Consider the following 18,269-nt stretch of genomic DNA (forward strand, 5'->3'; position numbering starts at 1 on the left):
AGTTTGAGACCAGCCTGACCAACTTGGCAAAACCCCATTTCTACTAAAAATGTAAAAATTAGCCAGGTGTCCTGGCAGGCACTTGTAATCCCAGCTACTCTGGAGGCTGGGGCAGGGGTGGCTGAACCTGGGAGGCAGAGGTTGCAGTGAGTCGAGATCACGCCACTGCACTCCAGCCTGGGTGACAGCGAGATTTCATCTCCAAAAAAAAAAAAGAAGAAATAGAAGACTTAATATTGTATGTGCTAACAGTTGAGCGTAGCATACAGTAAGTCTCAGTGAAGATGATCTATTATCATCTGTCATTATTATTGCCATTTGTCCTGTTGGTCAGGAATGTTTAACAATTCTTACAAGTTGCATTTTTATCTTCTAGCTGCTCTGTTAAAAGCGAAAATGAAACAATTGCCTGCGGCAACAGTTCGACTCCTTTCAAGTTCTCAGATCATCACTTCGGTGGTCAGTGTTGTAAAAGAGCTTATTGAAAACTCCTTGGATGCTGGTGCCACAAGCGTAGATGTTAAACTGGTGAGTGTCCTTGAGAACCCAAATACCTTTAAGACAAAGAAAAGGGGCTGGACACATATTTTCTCCTTAAACTGTTTACCTTTATTTTATTTCTTTACACCAATAAATTATTCTTAGGACATTGGACCCTTTGTCTTAAGAGTAAATCCTTAAAAATAAATTTTAATTTAAATTAACATTATAGTAACACTAAAGGAAATATAAAAGAAAACATGTTCTTTAGGTCTCCATCACCTAAGACATCTAATGTTTGTATTTTCTACAAATATTGGTTATTCATATTTCCTTGTTTTAGGTATTTACTTTTGCATTTTATTTTTTCCATCTAATCTAATTTCAAACCATTTCCCTTGTTACTTTTTTCGCATTTTAAAATTTAAGTGCTGTATATTAAATCATTTGGGTAAATGTGGCCTATATCACTCATTATGATTTATTGCAGTTAGTTTCCATGACTAGTTCCCCTGTTCTAAATTGCTAACACATAGAGATATGGTCTATTTTATTCATTTTTGTGTCCTCTGTACCTGGCTAGTACCTAGTACGTACTAGGAAGGTAAATAAATCTGATTGAATGTAAGAATACATTTTTTAAAATCTCTTAACTATCAGATATTTATGCTATTTCTAGTGTTATAGAACTAGAAACAATGCTGATAGAAATATATTTGTAGGAAAGGGACCTAACTTTTTCTTATCTACCAGATAAGATTCTATGAGATAAACATGTATATGTATATGGACACAAATATATATATATATATGTAAAATAAAATCCCTTCTATAAATCACTTCTCATAAAACACTGTGACTTAACTACTACTATACCCATTTTATTATTTATTTATTTATTTTTTATATTTTTGAGGCAGAGTCTCGCTTTTTCGCCCAGGCTGGAGTGCAATGGCGCGATCTCGGCTTACTGCACTCTCCCTCCCCGGTTCATGCAATTCTCCTGCCCCAGCCTCCTGAATAGCTGGGATTACAGGCACCTGTTACCACGCCTGGCAAATTTTTGTATTTTTAGTAGAGATGGGGTTTCGCCATGTCGGCTAGTCTGGTCTTGAACTCCTGACCTCAGGTGATCTGCCCACCTCGGCCTCCCAAAGTGTTGGGATTACAGGCATGAGCCACTCGTGCCCGGCCGTACTATACCCATTTTACAGATAATGTTCTGAGAAGTTTCCCAAAGTCTCATAATTAGTAAGTAGTGGAGCTAAGACTAGAATCCAGGTCTTTCTGACTCTTAAAACCCATTCTTGATCTTCTCTCTGTGCCAGTGGTTCTCATGATGTTTGGGTGCATCAGAATAACTTAGGATGTTTGTTAAAACTGTTACTGGGTCTTAGTCATACAACTTCATAGTCTAGATGGGGCCTGAGAATTTGCATTTCTAGTAAATTTCTAATTGATGCTGATGCTGGTGGGTTATGGAACACACTTTGAGAACCATTCTTTTATATCAAACCTCTGTTCTGTTTTGAATACACTATAAGCTTTATAAACGAGAAAACAAGTATATTAAATTATACCCAAAGAAAGACAATTTGTTTTTCTTAGGCATTTCATATAGTCAGTTCAGTCTAATTAGAGTGTAATTGATAATAATTAAACAGGATTAGATAGTTATATCTGACAGACTTCACTTAAGAATCTTTGGCAGGCAGACATCTTTTTCTTAAATATTTCTGGAAGAAAAACTGTTTTTTAAAACAGTGTTACAAAGCCAACAGAAGTCCTGTATAAACTAAGTTAAATATTTTAATCTGGCTGTAAATTTTAGTCTCTTGACATTTACCAGTATTTGCTTTGTAGAATTTTAAGATATACACCTTAAATGTGTGGCTCTACATGATAAGACCTGTTTCATTATGGTTTTATGCTATAATAGCTATCCTGACTAGGTATGTTTTCATAATTAATTAAACGTGATGGTACTATTTTGAACATTTAAACAAATCTTTGTGTTCTTATTACGGGGTTTCGAGACCATGTTGCCCAGGCTGGTCTCGAACTGCTGACCTCAAGTGATCCACCCATCTCAGCCTCCTAAATTGCTGGGAGTACAGGTGTGAGCCACCATACTTGGCCTGATTTTTCTTTAAAATGAAGAAGACCGACAGTTCCCAGAATGTAAACTTAACTTTATTCATTTATTTATTTATTTTGAGACAGTCTCATTCTGTTGCCCATTCTGAAGTGCAGTGGTGCGATCTCAGCTCACTGTAACCTCCGTCTCCCGGTCTCAAGCAATTCTCCTGCCTCAGCCTCCCAAGTAGCTGGGATTACAGGTGTGTGCCACCATGCCCAGCTAATTTTTTGTATTTTTAGTAGTGACCGAGGTTTCACCATGTTGACCAGGCTGGTCTCAAACTCCTGACCTCTAATTATCTGCCTGCCTTGGCCTCCCAAAGTGCTGCAATTACTTGCATGAGCCACTGTGCCCAGCCAAACTGAATTTTAGATTGAGAGAGGTGTGAGGAACAAAATCTTAGGCATCTCTCTCCAATGTTTTGTATATCTAATTTATCTAAAAATTGCTGACATATACAGTATTATATCATTTTAGGTTATTAAAAAGACGTGATTTTATTTTAAATACCAGAGTCAGTATAATTATAGAAAGATTTTTTTTCCCCCTTTGTAACTTGCATCTATGGTCATACACATAAGACTTTGTGGAGTAAAGTCAGACTTATTTATTATGGAAGTTGGCTACCAAATTTAGAATATGGTGTTCATAGAAAGTATGATCACTATGGGAATTTAAATTTTGTTTTTGTTATATATGTATATTTTTAGTATAAGAATATAAAACTAAGCTATGAATTGAGATTTTGAAAAAATTTTCATCTGATATGATGGCTCACACCTGTAATTCCAGCACTTTGGGAAGCTGAGGCAGGAGGATCGCTTGGAGCCAGGAGTTTGATACCAGCCTGGACAACAAAGTGAGACCCCACCTGTACAAAAAATAAAAATAAAAATAGTTAGGCACTGTGGCATGCAGCTATAGTCCCAGCACCTCAAGAGGCTGAGGTGGGAGGATCACAAGCCCAGGCATTCAAGGCTACAGTGAGCTATGATCATGCCACTGTACTGTATGTAGCCTGAGTGACAAAGTATCTAAAAAAAGTCTTGATTTTTTTCAAATTAAAAACTTACTGTGGTTGCTAAATTAGATGTGTTTTCTCAGCAGTTTCCTGTTAGATGGCTGTTTGCAGAAAAAGATTTAGAAAGTTATAATGTAGTAAACATAGATTTTTATGTAAGGGAGAAAGTATTAAATATCAGGTTGATTCCTGCCATAGAAAAGCAAAATAAGGAAACAAAAAACAAAATAAATAAATAAAAATCAGGTTGAATAATGATACTTGCTAGGTTCTTCCTGACTAGAACATGTGTTACTTTGTCGCTGATGGAGTTCTGTTCTGTTTTGTTTTGTTTTGTTTTGGGGCCATACATACCATACATACATACCAAAGGTGTATGTAATTCAGAAGAATTTTTTTAGTCAAATTTAAACATAAATTATTGTTTATTGTAAATACCCATGATAATGAAACAGTGAAAAGCAACCTTAAAGATCAGCCTAACCTCCTTATTCAACAGTTGAATCTGTGTCCAGAGAAAACAAGGGAGTTGCCTGTTGCACCATAACTAGAAATTAGTAGAGCTGAAGAATTTAAACTCTTATATCCATAATGCTATGCTTCCATAAAAGTAAATAAATGTCAAAATTCTTTCACTTGTGTTTCTAAGTGTGATAACAGTTTAATATTTTTACATACTAAAAGTGTTTTTTGACATTTTATAGGAGAACTATGGATTTGATAAAATTGAGGTGCGAGATAACGGGGAGGGTATCAAGGCTGTTGATGCACCTGTAATGGCAATGAAGTACTACACCTCAAAAATAAATAGTCATGAAGATCTTGAAAATTTGACAACTTACGGTTTTCGTGGAGAAGCCTTGGGGTCAATTTGTTGTGTAGCTGAGGTAAGGTAATTATATTGGTTATTTTAGTGATTTCATATTCACTGAACATTACAGTTAAAACTAACCCAGTATTTGGTGAAGTATGGTTTTAATTATTTTTATTATGGTAAAATATACATAACATAAGCCGGGCGAGGTGGCTCACGCCTGTAATCCCAGCACTTTGGGAGGCTGAGGCAGGTGGATCACCTGAGGTCAGGAGTTCGAGACTAGCCTGGCCAACATGGTGAAACCCCGTCTCTACTAAAAATACAAAATTAGCTGGCTGTGGTGGCTCACATCTGTATTCCCAGCTACTTGAGAGGCTGAGGCAGGAGAATTGCTTGAACCCGGGAAACAGAGGCTGCAGTGACCCGAGATCATGCCACTGCACTCCCACCTAGGCAAGATAGAGCGAGATTCTGTCTCAAAAATATATATATATACATAACATAAAATTTATCATTTTAACTATTTTTAAATGTACAATTCAGTGGCAGTGGCATTAGCTACAGTCACATTGTCGTGTATCTATAACCATTATTCATCTCCGCAACCTTTTCATTATTTCAAACTCTGTACCCATTAAACAATAATGCCTTTTCCCCCCATCCCCTAGTACTCACTGTTCTACTTTCTGTCTCTATGAATTAGACTATTCTAGGTATCACATATAAGTGGACTCATAAAATATTTGTTCTTTTGTATCTGGCCTATTTCTCTTATAATGTCTTCAGGGTTCATCCATGTTGTAACATGCATCAGAATTTCCTTCCTTTTTAAGGCTGAATAATATTCCATCATGTGTATATACCACATTTTGTTTATCTGTTCATTTTCATCGGTGGGCACCTGGGTTACTTTCACCCACCTTTGGGCTATTGTGAATAATGTTTCTGTGAACATTGGTGTACAAATACCTGTTTGAGTCCCTGCTTTTACTTCTTTGGGGTATATATCCAGAAGTAGACTTGCTATGTCATATCATAATTCTGTGTCTAATTTTTTGAGGAGCAGCAAAGTGTGTTTTGCATTTAAAAATTGTATTAAGAAAATTAAGCAGATATTTAACTACAGCACTTCGCAGAGCCTTTACTATATTCAAGCACATTGTAAATCTCTAAGGTTGGTGGTTTATGTACGCACTTTTTCCTATACCTACTTGACCATGAAATTCTTTTATTGAGAAAGCATATCATTTTTGTTTGTTTGTTTGCTTGTTCTGTGGACTACACTTTAGAAATACCACTCTAATCGGTACAGTTAGTGAGATTATGCTCTAGAGATGTGAATTGACTTGGTCTAAACCTTAACTAGTTAAGGGCGGATTGGATTTAAGAACTGTACCCTTCTGACTGTGAGTTAGGTGCTGCTCAGTGTCTATGAACTCCTGAGTTCAGTGCTTGGCACACTCAATTGCATGGTACCAATTATACTACACTGCCTCTGCCCCAGATCTTTTAAGTAGTTTGTAGCAAAGCCCATCTAGAACCTTGATCTCTTCATTTCTGTTATCTCAATTGTGTTTGATCACCTGACTCTGTACTACTTTTTTTGTACTATTACCCTGTGGATGTTGGGCTCTTATTGTGTGACAGTATCTATGTGCCAGGTGACAGGGTGATTGTGAGGGTCTCTTGAGTTATTGAAATTTGCCCAGTAGCCATGTAATCCTTCATTTGTGCTTAGGCTGGCAGACCCTATTTAGGCAAGAATGTTCCAGTACAGTAAAATGATAGGACTTCATACCTGTTGTTCTGGAAAAGTGGCACAGAAATGAGATATTGTTGCTGTCTCCCCTTCTGGTCTTTGGACATCTGTTTAGTAGTCCAGTCTTGCCAAGAATAATGATATATTCTCTAGGTTCATTGTGGTCTTCCCTCAGCCCTTCTGTTTTTGAAGTGCTGGCATAGGATAGTGTAGGTTTTCTCCATTTTTTGTGGCTAGGATTCCAGCTCAGTACAGATACTCCTTGACTTATGAGGGGATTACATTCCTGATTAAACCTTTGTAAGTCGAAAATATCGTAAATCGAAAATGCATTTAATATGCTTAACTTGCTGAGCATTACAGCTTAGCCTAACCTACTTTAAACATGCTCAGAACACTTACATTGGTCTACAGTTGGGCAAAATTATCTGGCAACATAGTACACTGGAGAGGATCTGTTGTTTATCCTCGTCGTCACATGGCTGACTGGGAGCTGTGGGTCACTGCCTCAGCATTGCTAGCTTATCCACTGCTTTCTACTGAATGCATACCACTTCCGCGCCACTGTAAAGTCAAAAAATCCTAAGTAGCACCGTTGTTAAATTGGTGACCCTCTGGGTTCAGTTTTTTACTTTTGGGCTTTTCTGGCTATATAACATGTCTTAAGTAGGCCAGAGAAATTGCAAAGGAGATGAAGTTTAAGTGGGAGATTTTGCTGTTGGAGCATAGAGGACTAGGGGCCCTTGCTTATTAGAATCCAGATGTTTAGAGATCATTAAAGGGAAATTGTCACGTGTACTCTTAAAACGGCTGTCCAAAATCTAGCACACTGTGTACTTCTCTATTTTCCTCAGCACTCGCTTTATTTGGAGTTCACAGAGCCTTCAAACAGATTTTGGGGAAGAGGGACTAGAGGGTTCAATTGGGCATTGTCCGTTTTTCTCCTCAAGACTATAAATGGGAATCCACAACCCTGGATCTTGTACAAAGAGTTTGTCTTTAAAATTGCACGAGGTTTGCATCAGGGAACCTCTGAATCTGCCAGTACTGTTTAGCTGTCAGTGACTACTTTAGAAGTCATTTTTTTTTCTGTTTTAGAGCATAAGTATTTGATTTTTTTTTTTTTAGCTGTTGTTCAAACTTGACAGATAGGCTTTAAGCTTTATTTGGTAGATTATTGTCAAAAAAGATAATTTGGCATTTCTGTATTTTCTGCAAGATATATATGTAACCCTTCAGAGCTGAAATTAGTCATAATAGCTTTGCCTACTAGGTGGCAGCACTATACTTGGTTTTTAGAAATAGGTTTCACATGAGCTGTATGATTTATTCAAATCTTCACTGTAGTTCTGAGTTTAGATGGCAGTTTTGTAAGTCTTTCTCCATTGGTCACTTTCTATCTTGTTTCCTTATTTGATTACTTAAACCCACTTGATAGGCAAGTTTATCATTTTGTCTTTGTTTTATTTTGAGGCATTCAAGTGGCCTTGAGTATAAATAAAATAATTTTGCTCATCAGAATTACAAAAGAATTGTCAAAGTATCACAATAGTGGAAAACTATAAAGTTTTAAAAAAAAATGTTTGCAATGCCAAGCATTTATCTTAGAAAATATTAACAGTATTTTATGGAGTTTCCTTTCTTACAAGTCTTTGGGAAAACCACATATAGATGTGTATGTGTATGCATGCACACACACACCTACACTAACAACACAATGAATTTTTACATATGTATAATCCTGATCAAGATTTAGACCATTATCAGAACCCCAGAAGGTTCCCTCATACCCACTCCCAGTCAGTACTTCTCAGAGGTAACTGCTATTTAGACCTCTGTCAACACAGATTAGTTCTTTATGTTCTTGAACTTGATATAAATGAAATCATATGGTATGTATTATTTTGGCACAGAGTTTTTGATGATGATTTAGGTTTGATTGTACCTGAAAACTAAAGGAAATACAGAGCTAGCTGGAAGGAACTTTTATAGTAGTAGGGGACCCTAGTACAACATCTAGATCCCCCACTTCAGGACTGAGCAGTCAGCCCCCAGCTGCCAAGAGTGTTGGTGACTCACCCTTGAGTCTCCATCTGGAGCTGGCCCTTATCGCAGCTGAAGACAGCTGCCTTACCCAAGTCATGCAGGGCAACCTGCATCCAATGAATCCAGTGACTGGTTGAGGGGTTATAAACGTCCCAGTTCAGGACAACATTGCCCTATGCCCACTGGTGATCATCCCAAAGAACCCCCCAATAAACTGCCTGCTCACTAATCTCCATCTCAGAATGAGCTTCATGGATTAGCCAGCCTACAATGTAGGTCTTCTGTGCTTCAGTCTCTTCATAGTACTGATGAGGAAACTGAGGTCTTTTGAAGCCAAATGCCAAGTCTTCTTACCCAACTTCAAAACACTGTCTCTAATAACTCAAGTAATGTTCATTGTCTACTGCATGCAGGGTGCTGCACTAGGTAGTTGATTTCAGAGGAATTGTACACAGTGAAATATGAAATTTGTAACCTATTCAGGTATACATAGTGTGTTCAAGGCAAAGCCCAGAATTCAGTCCTAATTTCATGCCTTTCAGTAATGTATTTTCCATGGTAGATTATATTACCTCTTTACTAGCATGATTAGAAATGTATTTATAAAGTTTAAAAATACTTCCATATTAAATATTAAATTATTTACAAATATACCCAGGCCTGCAGTGCAAAGTTCAATAGATAAGTTGTTAGGAGTAGGTGAGTTGAAACTTATATGGGAGGACTGTGAATAGTATTTGAGAAAAACAGGAAGTAATGTATGTTTGTTGAAGTCAGTTACATTTAAAAATAAATATTTTTAAATAAGACTTAATGGGTGCATTTTGGGGGAAAGGAGTTCACTTTTTGAACTTAATGAATATTCCTTAGCACTCAGAAAGAATTGAGGTTTCATATATAGAAAAAATATATTTTCAAGACTGGCTTATTTTGAAACTTTTTAGATGAAAATTACAGTGAATGCAATAAAAATTAGTAATTTGATTATTTTATCTACCAAACTAACTGATGCATATAATTTTAAAGTCATAGGGTTGTAAACCATCCTAGGCTCAGTGGATCGATACGTAATTGGGCACACTATTAAACAGCCATCACCTATAACTCTAGTTGTTGACATTACTTTCTGTTTATTTAAAAAATGTTATTAAGAAGAAAAATTAAGTTAGACTTTCAGCAAAATTGGCTGGAGAAATCTAAAATACATCTAATTCTATGTTCTTTATTTATATACTTGAATGGTCAGTTTTCCTAATTTGTCAATTATAAAATAACTTCCAACCTTAAACAGTCCAAAGAAGTAAAGCATTATTTTTGTTTTGTTTTGTTTTATAATTTTTATAATTTTTTGTAGAGATAGGGTCTCACTCTCTTGTTCAGGCTGGGCTCAAAATCCTGGCCTCAAGCAATCTTCCTGCCTCAGCCACCGAATTGCTGGCAGGCAGGAGCCACTGTGCCCTGCAGGCATTCTTTTTATATCTACAAAGTAAACTATTGGTATTTTAAAATGGAATTATTGCTTTCATGATCTGTGATGAGTATATCAGCAACTGACACAAATTTACTCGTAATGGTTTTCTTTAAAATCATAACAGCAAGCATAACTTCTTGAAATTTATTGTTTGTAGAGCAATAATTTTGAGAAATTTGTCATCTTCAGTGTTTAATTACTAGTACTAATTACTAAGCACAGTGACTGGGTTGAAATAGAGAGAGTGAAAATCCTGTCTTGACCGTCTCATAAAAATGTTTATAAAGATTGTGTATATTATTCCTATCACATAACAAAAAACACAAAATATTTTTCTTTTTAGGTTGATATATGTGTTATCAAAGAAATGTTTAAGAAACTAACAACATTTTTGAACTGGATTTTACATGGAGGCTGGTTTTAGAAATACAGAACAGTTTATTTTATTTTATTTTTTTTCTTAAAGAACAAATTCTGAAGTAGGAGTCAGAAGCGTAATTCTAAATCCTGAGTGTTTGAATAAGAGACCTGGCCAAAGGCCAAAGGCAGATTAAGTTTTCTGAGAATTTTTTTTTTTTCATTTATCAAGTGAGGGTCAAATACAATAATATATCTTACAGTGTCTTGAATATTGTGTACATACAGATGCAAGTTATTTCTACTTTGGACTTGTATGTGAAAAGTAGTATATGCATCTGGATAAGATCATTAGACTTGCTTATTCCCCTCTGCAAACAGTATTTCACCTCCGCATTCGATGTATGCTATTCCACATTTTAGGGAAATCCTTTCTAAAATGTAATAGCCATTCATAGGTAAATTCCTTCTAATTCTCACCAAATGCCTTCATCCTGTAGTGTTAGTTCATTTTTTTCTCTCGTTTTTCCCTCAGAAGAATAAATGTCATCCTCTGCATAATATTTACATTTATTGATTCATTCATCCACCATTTAAATGGTTACAGTGTACTGAATATTATTCTCACCTTATCAAGCTCATTATGCAGTTGACCCTTGAACATCACCCAGTTGACCCCACCACTTCGCTATGCAGTCAAAAATTCACATGTAACTTTTGACTCCTTTAAAACTTAACTACTGTTGACCGGCCTCCTGTTGACCGGAAGATAACATATTTTGTATGTTGCATGTATTATATACTGTATTCTTACAATAAAGTAAACTAGTGAAAAGAATGTTATTAAGAAAATTATAAGAGAAAATAAATATGTTTGCTGTTCATTAAGTGGAAGCTGTTCATTAAGTGTTCATGTTGAGTAAGCTAAGGAAAGGGTAGAAGAGAAGAGATTGGTCTTGCTGTCTCTGGTGGCAGAAAATCTGTTTGTTAAGTGGACCTGCACAGTTCAGACTTGTGTTGTGGAAGGGTCAACTGTACATAATTTTGTGATGAGATAATATAGGATCTGTAGGTTTGTTTTTGTATCACCTCACATTAAGCCTCCAGGGCTTAGAGGGGCAGAATGAGAAGCTGAGTCATTTTGTTTTGAAGATGGAAGTTGGGACTCACTTATTTGTGGGCCCACATACTATAAAAGGGTCAGGGGAAGCCCCTAATGTCATTATGATGGTTCTAAACCAAGGACTTCTGACTCCTTTTCCACAGTGTAGGGTTGTCTCGTATATTTTTTATAGCTGTGATGGAGGAGCTTTAGTCAAAATACGTCTGGGAAGTTTTGAAGCAGTTGGAATATTTTACTTCCTAAATGCAGCTTCATCACAGGTGATGGAACTCTATTGAAAGGAGAAAAGCCAGGGCCAAGATCTCCCTGTTGCTAGGCTCCCCATAGTGGGTATCTGGGAACAAGTCCTGCAGTCAGAGTGCTTTAATTAGTGCACAATACTTGCACAGGCAGGCAGGCATACTCACATGCAGAAAAGAAAACATTTCAGCCATTCAGGCAAAAGTCTGTATTTCACCTGAATCGTAAAGACCCTGCGTTTTCAACTCGTTTTTGTGTCAGTTTTCATCTAAAACTTAGCCCCCCCAAAAACTCAAAAGGCTTTATCATAATTACCTTAAATGAATTTTTGTCAAGAGGATTTTTACCTGAATTATCAGGATATATTCTAAGTTTTTTCTTTACTTTTTATCTAAACATTGAAGAAAAACTATGTTTATCTGAAGTTTAAATGCTTTTATGTAATTTTAATTTTGTAATGATACTGTGATTTCTTGAAACTCAGTAAACTGGACCAGAGAGTCAGTTTTTAATAACTGATAACTAATATAGCCTCCAAGGTCCTCTAAGGACTTGTAAAACTTTTCCTTTTAAAATACTAGTTTTCTTTATTTCTTCTCTTGACACCACTAGGTTCACTCTCTGCCACCATTACTCAATGTCTCTAGTAAGAATCACCAGTAATAGTGTGTACTGTTAGAGATGCTCCTGATGGTGGAGTTACTGCAGGCTCAAATGCTAGCTTCTGCACAGCTAATGAATTCTGAACCTGTGCCCGGTCCAAAAAAAAGTTTCCTGCTCCGGACACAGGGTCATATGATGAAACAATCTCTCGAAATACAATTCCCTTTCCTTCCTCTGTGGAACACACTGTATTTCATAAATTTATGAAGTACACTTATGTGTTTGCTTTATGCTTTACTGTCTTTAGCCATGAATTGCAAAGCATTTCATATCTAAATACGTTTTCGTAGTATTCTACAAATTGTAATTTTACAAAATTTTAATGTTGGAAAATAGAGGTTTTTTTTTTTTTACTTTAACATAAATGTTACATTATGAGCACTAAGGTCTTATTTTGCTTTTTAGCACTTCAGTTTCTTCGTCCAGACTGGAGTATATATGTTTAAAGGATGAGCAAATTAATATCTTGTAAGATACTTAAAGTGGTTAAAATAAAATCCCATGTAACCTTATAAAGTATTAGCATCATCTTCATCTTATCATCACCCTTCCCTTAAAGATGATCCGTGTAATCATTTATTCAGGACCATCTAGAAGCCACTGGCAGGGTTAGTATTGGATCTCAGAGTTCCAGGGCCGCCTTTGCTCAGTGACACCAACTTTAGGTCAGGTGGCTAGTTCTTTGGAGTAGAGAAATAGAATTCAGTTGACCTTAGCATTTTGGAAAATCAGTTGGTTAAATGTAGAATTGTCTTTAAAGGGATAATTATGGAATAATTAGGCACAGAAAAGAAAATCTCTAGCACTTTCTGTCCTCTAAATTACACCATTTTTGAACCATGGAATGTATTTTGGAAGAAGTAGATCCCTTAAGAGTACTCAGAAACTCACAACTTTGTTTTAGGTTCTGCTTTTTTGGGGGATAGTATCACAGTAATAGCTTGACATAGCGCCCCTAGTAAGAGTTTCATAGACTTCATTTTCAGAGAGAATCTAACGTCCTCTGCTGGTACTGTGAGCTGGAGAAGCCGTTTCTTTTGTTGCCCTGATATTCCCTGCGTGCTACCAACATGTTCCACAGAGCTGTAGGCCCTACAGTAAATCTGCTTGGTTAGGGCAGGGTGACAGAACCTTCAAATATAGACCCACCTGGATTCAGATGAGTTCCAACAGTGGGGTTGGATTCTTGTGGTGTCTAAATTATATAGATTTACTTTAGAATATTCAGCTCTTCATATAAAGATGGCCAAGAAAGATTACTCCCAATTTTGGGTCATCATTGGCTCACCAGACATGCGAGGAGGCTACCTTCTTCCCAATGCTTTCCTTGCCAGCATCCCCACTCCCCACTTTTTTTTTGTTTTTTTCTGACAATGGCATATTTTACTATTGTACTTTCATACCTACCTCATGGGGTAAGTAAATAGAAAGCTGAGGATGAAGCTAGCTCAAAAGAGGGCAGACACTTCAAAATTTGTATTTCTATGACTAACATCTGAGGAAATATTTTCATGCTGAATGAAATGTCTTCTTCACTTATGCTTACATGTTTTAAATTTTTTTAATTAATAAAAAATTTAGGCTTAATGAGTTTAAAGCTCAGTTTTAAGAAAAAATATCTTTAAATATATACATAATTTAATTTTTTTTGGACCATAATCTTGAAATACAGAAGTGCAGTTTTACACATAATAAAGAAGGGGGAGGGAATGATCACTTTACCAAAGAACTATTCATTTACCAACAAATTTATGGAAATAGTCTGTTAAAAAGCAAGTTCCCTTAATACAGTTGAAGTACTTGCTTTTACAGACATAAGTCATATAATGCATACAATACAAATGGCATTTCAGGTATACTTGTTTGTGTCCGAGTGTTTTAATAAAGTGAAATACTCAAAACAGTAATTTGCAACATAAAAAAATACAAGCTGGCCTGTTGCTTATTCGTGTAACTCTAAGGAATATTACAAAAGAACTGGTCACAAATGTTTATTAGGTAAAATACGCTATTGAGTAAATATATTATGCAATAATCATTTCAAATCTTTGATAACGAACCCATCACAATATCTAAAGTGTTAGTTTTATTAGATGTTTTTTTCCCCCAGGTTTTAATTACAACAAGAACGGCTGCTGATAATTTTAGCACCCAGTATGTTTTAGATGGCAGTGGCCGCATACTTTCTCAGAAACCTTCACATCTTGGTCAAGGTAAGAAAGTAGCTTTGTATACAAACATTCTTTACCTTTTCTGTCTTAATTGTTGGTTTAAAAAAAAAAAGTTACTCCGTGAATACAAATATATTGCTTTGGGCTTGGTCCTGATAAAGGCTAGTTAACTTCCAAGTAAACATTCAGCCTTTATTCTAGCCACCAGTTTGTTAAATATTTAGAATTGTTCTCAGAAGGAACTGTATTGCTTTGGGCTTGGTCCTGATAAAGGCTAGTTAACTTCCAAGTAAACATTCAGCCTTTATTCTAGCCACCAATTTCTTAAATATTTAGAATTGTTCTCAAAAGGAACTGTATGAGAGACTGGACACTTCCATGGACTAGTTACTCCTCTGTAAAAACTAAGAGTATTTATTTTACCAGTGCTGGATTACCAGTGTCATCTTCATATATGAAGAAGATTAAAATTTTATTGAAACATATAAAACATAATTGATTTGGTAATAGTGGAAATAAACCATACCATCAAGATATGATTAAATAGATAATTTAAAATCTATTTGTTAATTTATGGAAAACTTCAAACATGCATAAGAAGTTACTGTACTTATCACTCAGTTTCAATAATTTATCAATTCATTGCTAAAGTTCTTTCATGTAATACCCTCACCCATTTCTTCCCTTTCTATATTACTTTGAAGCAAATACATATTGTTTCTACTTGTAATGTAGTTGGTGTTTTATATACTTTTATGTAATATTATTACATTTTAATTGATATCATGTTTTTTATTTTATTTTATTTTATTTTATTTTATTTTATTTTATTTTGCTGAGACAGGGTCTCACTCTGTCACACAGGCTGGACTGCAGTGGCATCATCTTGGTTCACTGCAACCTCTGCCTCCCAAGCTCAAGTGATCCTCCCACCTCAGCCTCCTCAGTAGCTGGGACTACAGGTGCATACCACCACACCCGGCTAATTTTTGTATTTTTAGTAGAGACAGGGTTTTGCTGTGTTGCCCAGCTGGCCTGGAACTCCTGAGCCCAAGCGATACACCTGCCTTGGCCTCCCAGAGTGCTGAGATTACAGGTGTGAGCCGCTATGTTCAGCTGATAAGTGTTTAAATTTCTCTAAAAACTATTTACTTACAAAGGTAAAAAAGATCTCTTTAGGCTTCAGTTTCACATATCTCCTTTAATCTTTTTTTAATAATTTCTAGTGATGGGATGATTAAGAGACTATTAAAGCTATTACCTCTTTAGAGTCATGTTCAAAATAATTATTAGATCTGAAAAGGGACTTGTGGGTTTTGTTGTTGTTGTTTATCCTTCTGCTTCTCCAATTTGTGTTGTAAATTCATGTTTAATTTTGTGTTCCCTCATTGCAATTTATCAAAGTACATTCTGTATATTTTCTGTGGTTTTTTTCCTTCAGTTTTAATATTAAATTATTGAATTTTTTTTTCAAATGACTTCTGTCTTCATTTCATGTATAAAATATAAATTTCTTTTATTTTAATACTGGTACCAAATTCTCTCACTCGTTCACTTATTTTGTAAATCCTTAGCTTAATTACTGATTAGTTTTGCCCGTTAGGAATTGATATTTTTGTTCCACATAAAGGAGAGAGTTAATAGAAACTCCTAAGACAATGCACATTTTTTCCTCATTTATTCAGTTAATGAAAATGAGCTCAACTCTAACAGCTATTTTATTTGATGTAGAATGATACAAATATTATATATATTTTAATTAAAAATAATAGATTATAATTCTTTTACTATATATCAAAAGTTAGGACAGAGAGAAGGCATTTTTAAAATATGGCTCCTCTCTAGAAATACTCTGACCCCAGTTCTTACGAGTTCAAATTAGGAAACCATTAGGAGATATTTGAGTGGCTATCCAGTAGAGTACTTTGAAGTAATCTAGTTGCCTTATAAAACTTAAAGGAATTTATTTTTGTCTTAGTAGTGACCAGTCTAATCTGGATGGCCAATGGCTTTGCATCACTCATACTTCTCATGCTTTTCTTTATTCATCTCCATGGGAACTATGAAATAACAATCCTAGATATGGAATCCATCTGATCTTTGCCCTTTTGCTGTTGATTTTCCTTTTCCTGCTGACCTCAGTCTTCTACCTTAAGTAAGTGAGACCAGGTATGCATATTAAGGAATTTCCGTAGTCAACAAATGAACTTTACTTTCTTTAGTATATTTCTTTTATCTCAAGAAACAAGAATAAATACTTAGAAGATCAGTAGTTGCAAAACTACTAATTGCTTTTCATAACTCAGTTTTTTCACCTAATTATAGTTGATTGGTTAGGAAAACAGCAGAAAGTTAAAGTCTTAATTTTAAGTTGTTCTAGGTGGACATATTATATATATCTACAAACACTTTCAAAAGCCTTTTATATTTATATTGCCTTAGTGCTGATAGGTTTTGAGTGATTGAATCACATACTCACATTTCACCAGCTGTCATTTAGCTTCCATTTAAATATTTTCTGTGTAAGATAAAATTACAGTTCAACCATCCTAATTTATACCTGTACATGTAGGGTTCTTGGACTAATTTCTGCTGTGAGGTGAACATCCCTGCTTAGCATTTACTCTTCATGTCATCTGATATAATGATACCTGTGGGTGGCATAATTGTAGGTATGGGAACAACTTACAACAAAATTTTATTTAGGCATTGGAAAATTTGTTACCCCTTTAAAAAACGTAATTTATTATTATTATTATTATTATTTTGAGACAGAGTCTTACTCTGTCGCCCAGGCTAGAGTGCAGTGGCGTGAACTCAGCTCAGTGCAGCCTCCACCTCCCAGGTTCAAACAGTTCTTGTGCCTTGGCCTCCCAAGTAGCTGGGATTGCAGGTGTGTGTCACCACACCTGGCGAATTTTTGTGTTTTTTTTTAGTAGAGACAGGGTTTTGCCGTGTTGGCCAGGCTGGTCTCGAACTCCTGACCTCAAGAAATCTGCCCTCCTTGGCCTCGCAGAGTGCTGGGATTATAGGCGTGAGCCACTGTGCCCAGCCTAAAAAACATATTTTACAATGTTTAAAAATAGTTTACTAGAAATTCCAGCTCTGGTTTTTCTAGGTGTATATTTGTTTTATGGATTAATTCAGCCATTTAAAATGATTTATGTGTTTAACAGTATGTCACCCTAAGTTGCCCTTACATTCTGTTCACTTCCATTTTAAAGCATTTTTTTAAACTAAAAAGAAAAATAGAAATAAGTCTCTATCTTTTAAATTATTCTACCAAGAACATGGAGTAAATTAATAGCTTTAGTCCTATCATTTTCTGTCATCACTTCTATTCTCTTTACCCTAGATAATCAGTATTAAGCTTTCCAAATTGATTTACCCTCCTGGTCAAATTCTTTTAACATCTCCCAGTACTTCTGCCTTAGAAATTTCTCATATATCAAAAGTAGTATTTAAAGGGCTGTGATCATTTTCCTACCCTGTTACTAGAGTTTCAGAACATCATGTTCTTTGTAAATTCCTACGGTGTGTGATTGTGCGTGTATTAAAAGATCTTTTCATCTTAATTTAAGAATGGACCTTTTATTCCTTAAATATTTTAAGAAAACTTTCTGATATATTCAAGCAACCATACCTTTACATTAGGAATATAAATAGCTGCCATTATAATAAATGGCATACCATGGGGTCATGTAAAAATATAACAGGGAGCATATTACAACACTGCAGTTTAATTCTGGTGTTTGTAGGATGTGCTAAAGTTAGAGAGCTGAATGATTTTCTTGTAAAACATTATAGTATAATGGGGCCTCCTCCCTATTATTGGCCAATATTACTTGGTGCTTTTAAGGAAGCACATTTCTTATTTTATTTATTTATTTATTTTTTTTTTGCTTTTTGAGACAGGGTTCATTTGGAATCAGAAAAGACTTTTCCATAAGTATGTTTTATTCAAACATATAATTCTTATTA

At 35.4% G+C, this 18,269-nt stretch overlaps 1 protein-coding gene across 41 annotated transcripts in view; it reads left to right on the plus strand.

The window, feature by feature from the left end:
- Positions 1–18,269, plus strand: part of PMS1 (PMS1 homolog 1, mismatch repair system component) — a 94,114-nt gene that overhangs the window by 7,464 nt on the left and 68,381 nt on the right. For 25 of the 41 annotated variants that reach the window (XR_010150169.1, XR_010150170.1, XR_010150166.1 and 22 more), the window contains 3 exons: positions 377–528; positions 4,346–4,528; positions 14,228–14,330. Coding sequence is in view for 28 of the 41 variants with exons in the window: in XM_016950181.4 (XP_016805670.1) it covers positions 397–528; positions 4,346–4,528; positions 14,228–14,330 (418 nt within the window). In the remaining 13 variants the exon portion in view is untranslated. Of the gene's footprint in view, positions 1–376; positions 529–4,345; positions 4,529–14,227; positions 14,331–15,132; positions 15,764–18,269 lie in introns of those variants that run through there. The other 16 variants (XM_063791355.1, XM_063791353.1, XM_063791352.1 and 13 more) reach the window with 3 other exon arrangements.

The sequence above is a fragment of the Pan troglodytes genome, chromosome 13 (genome assembly GCF_028858775.2).
Source record: "Pan troglodytes isolate AG18354 chromosome 13, NHGRI_mPanTro3-v2.0_pri, whole genome shotgun sequence".
Lineage (NCBI taxonomy): Eukaryota > Metazoa > Chordata > Mammalia > Primates > Hominidae > Pan > Pan troglodytes.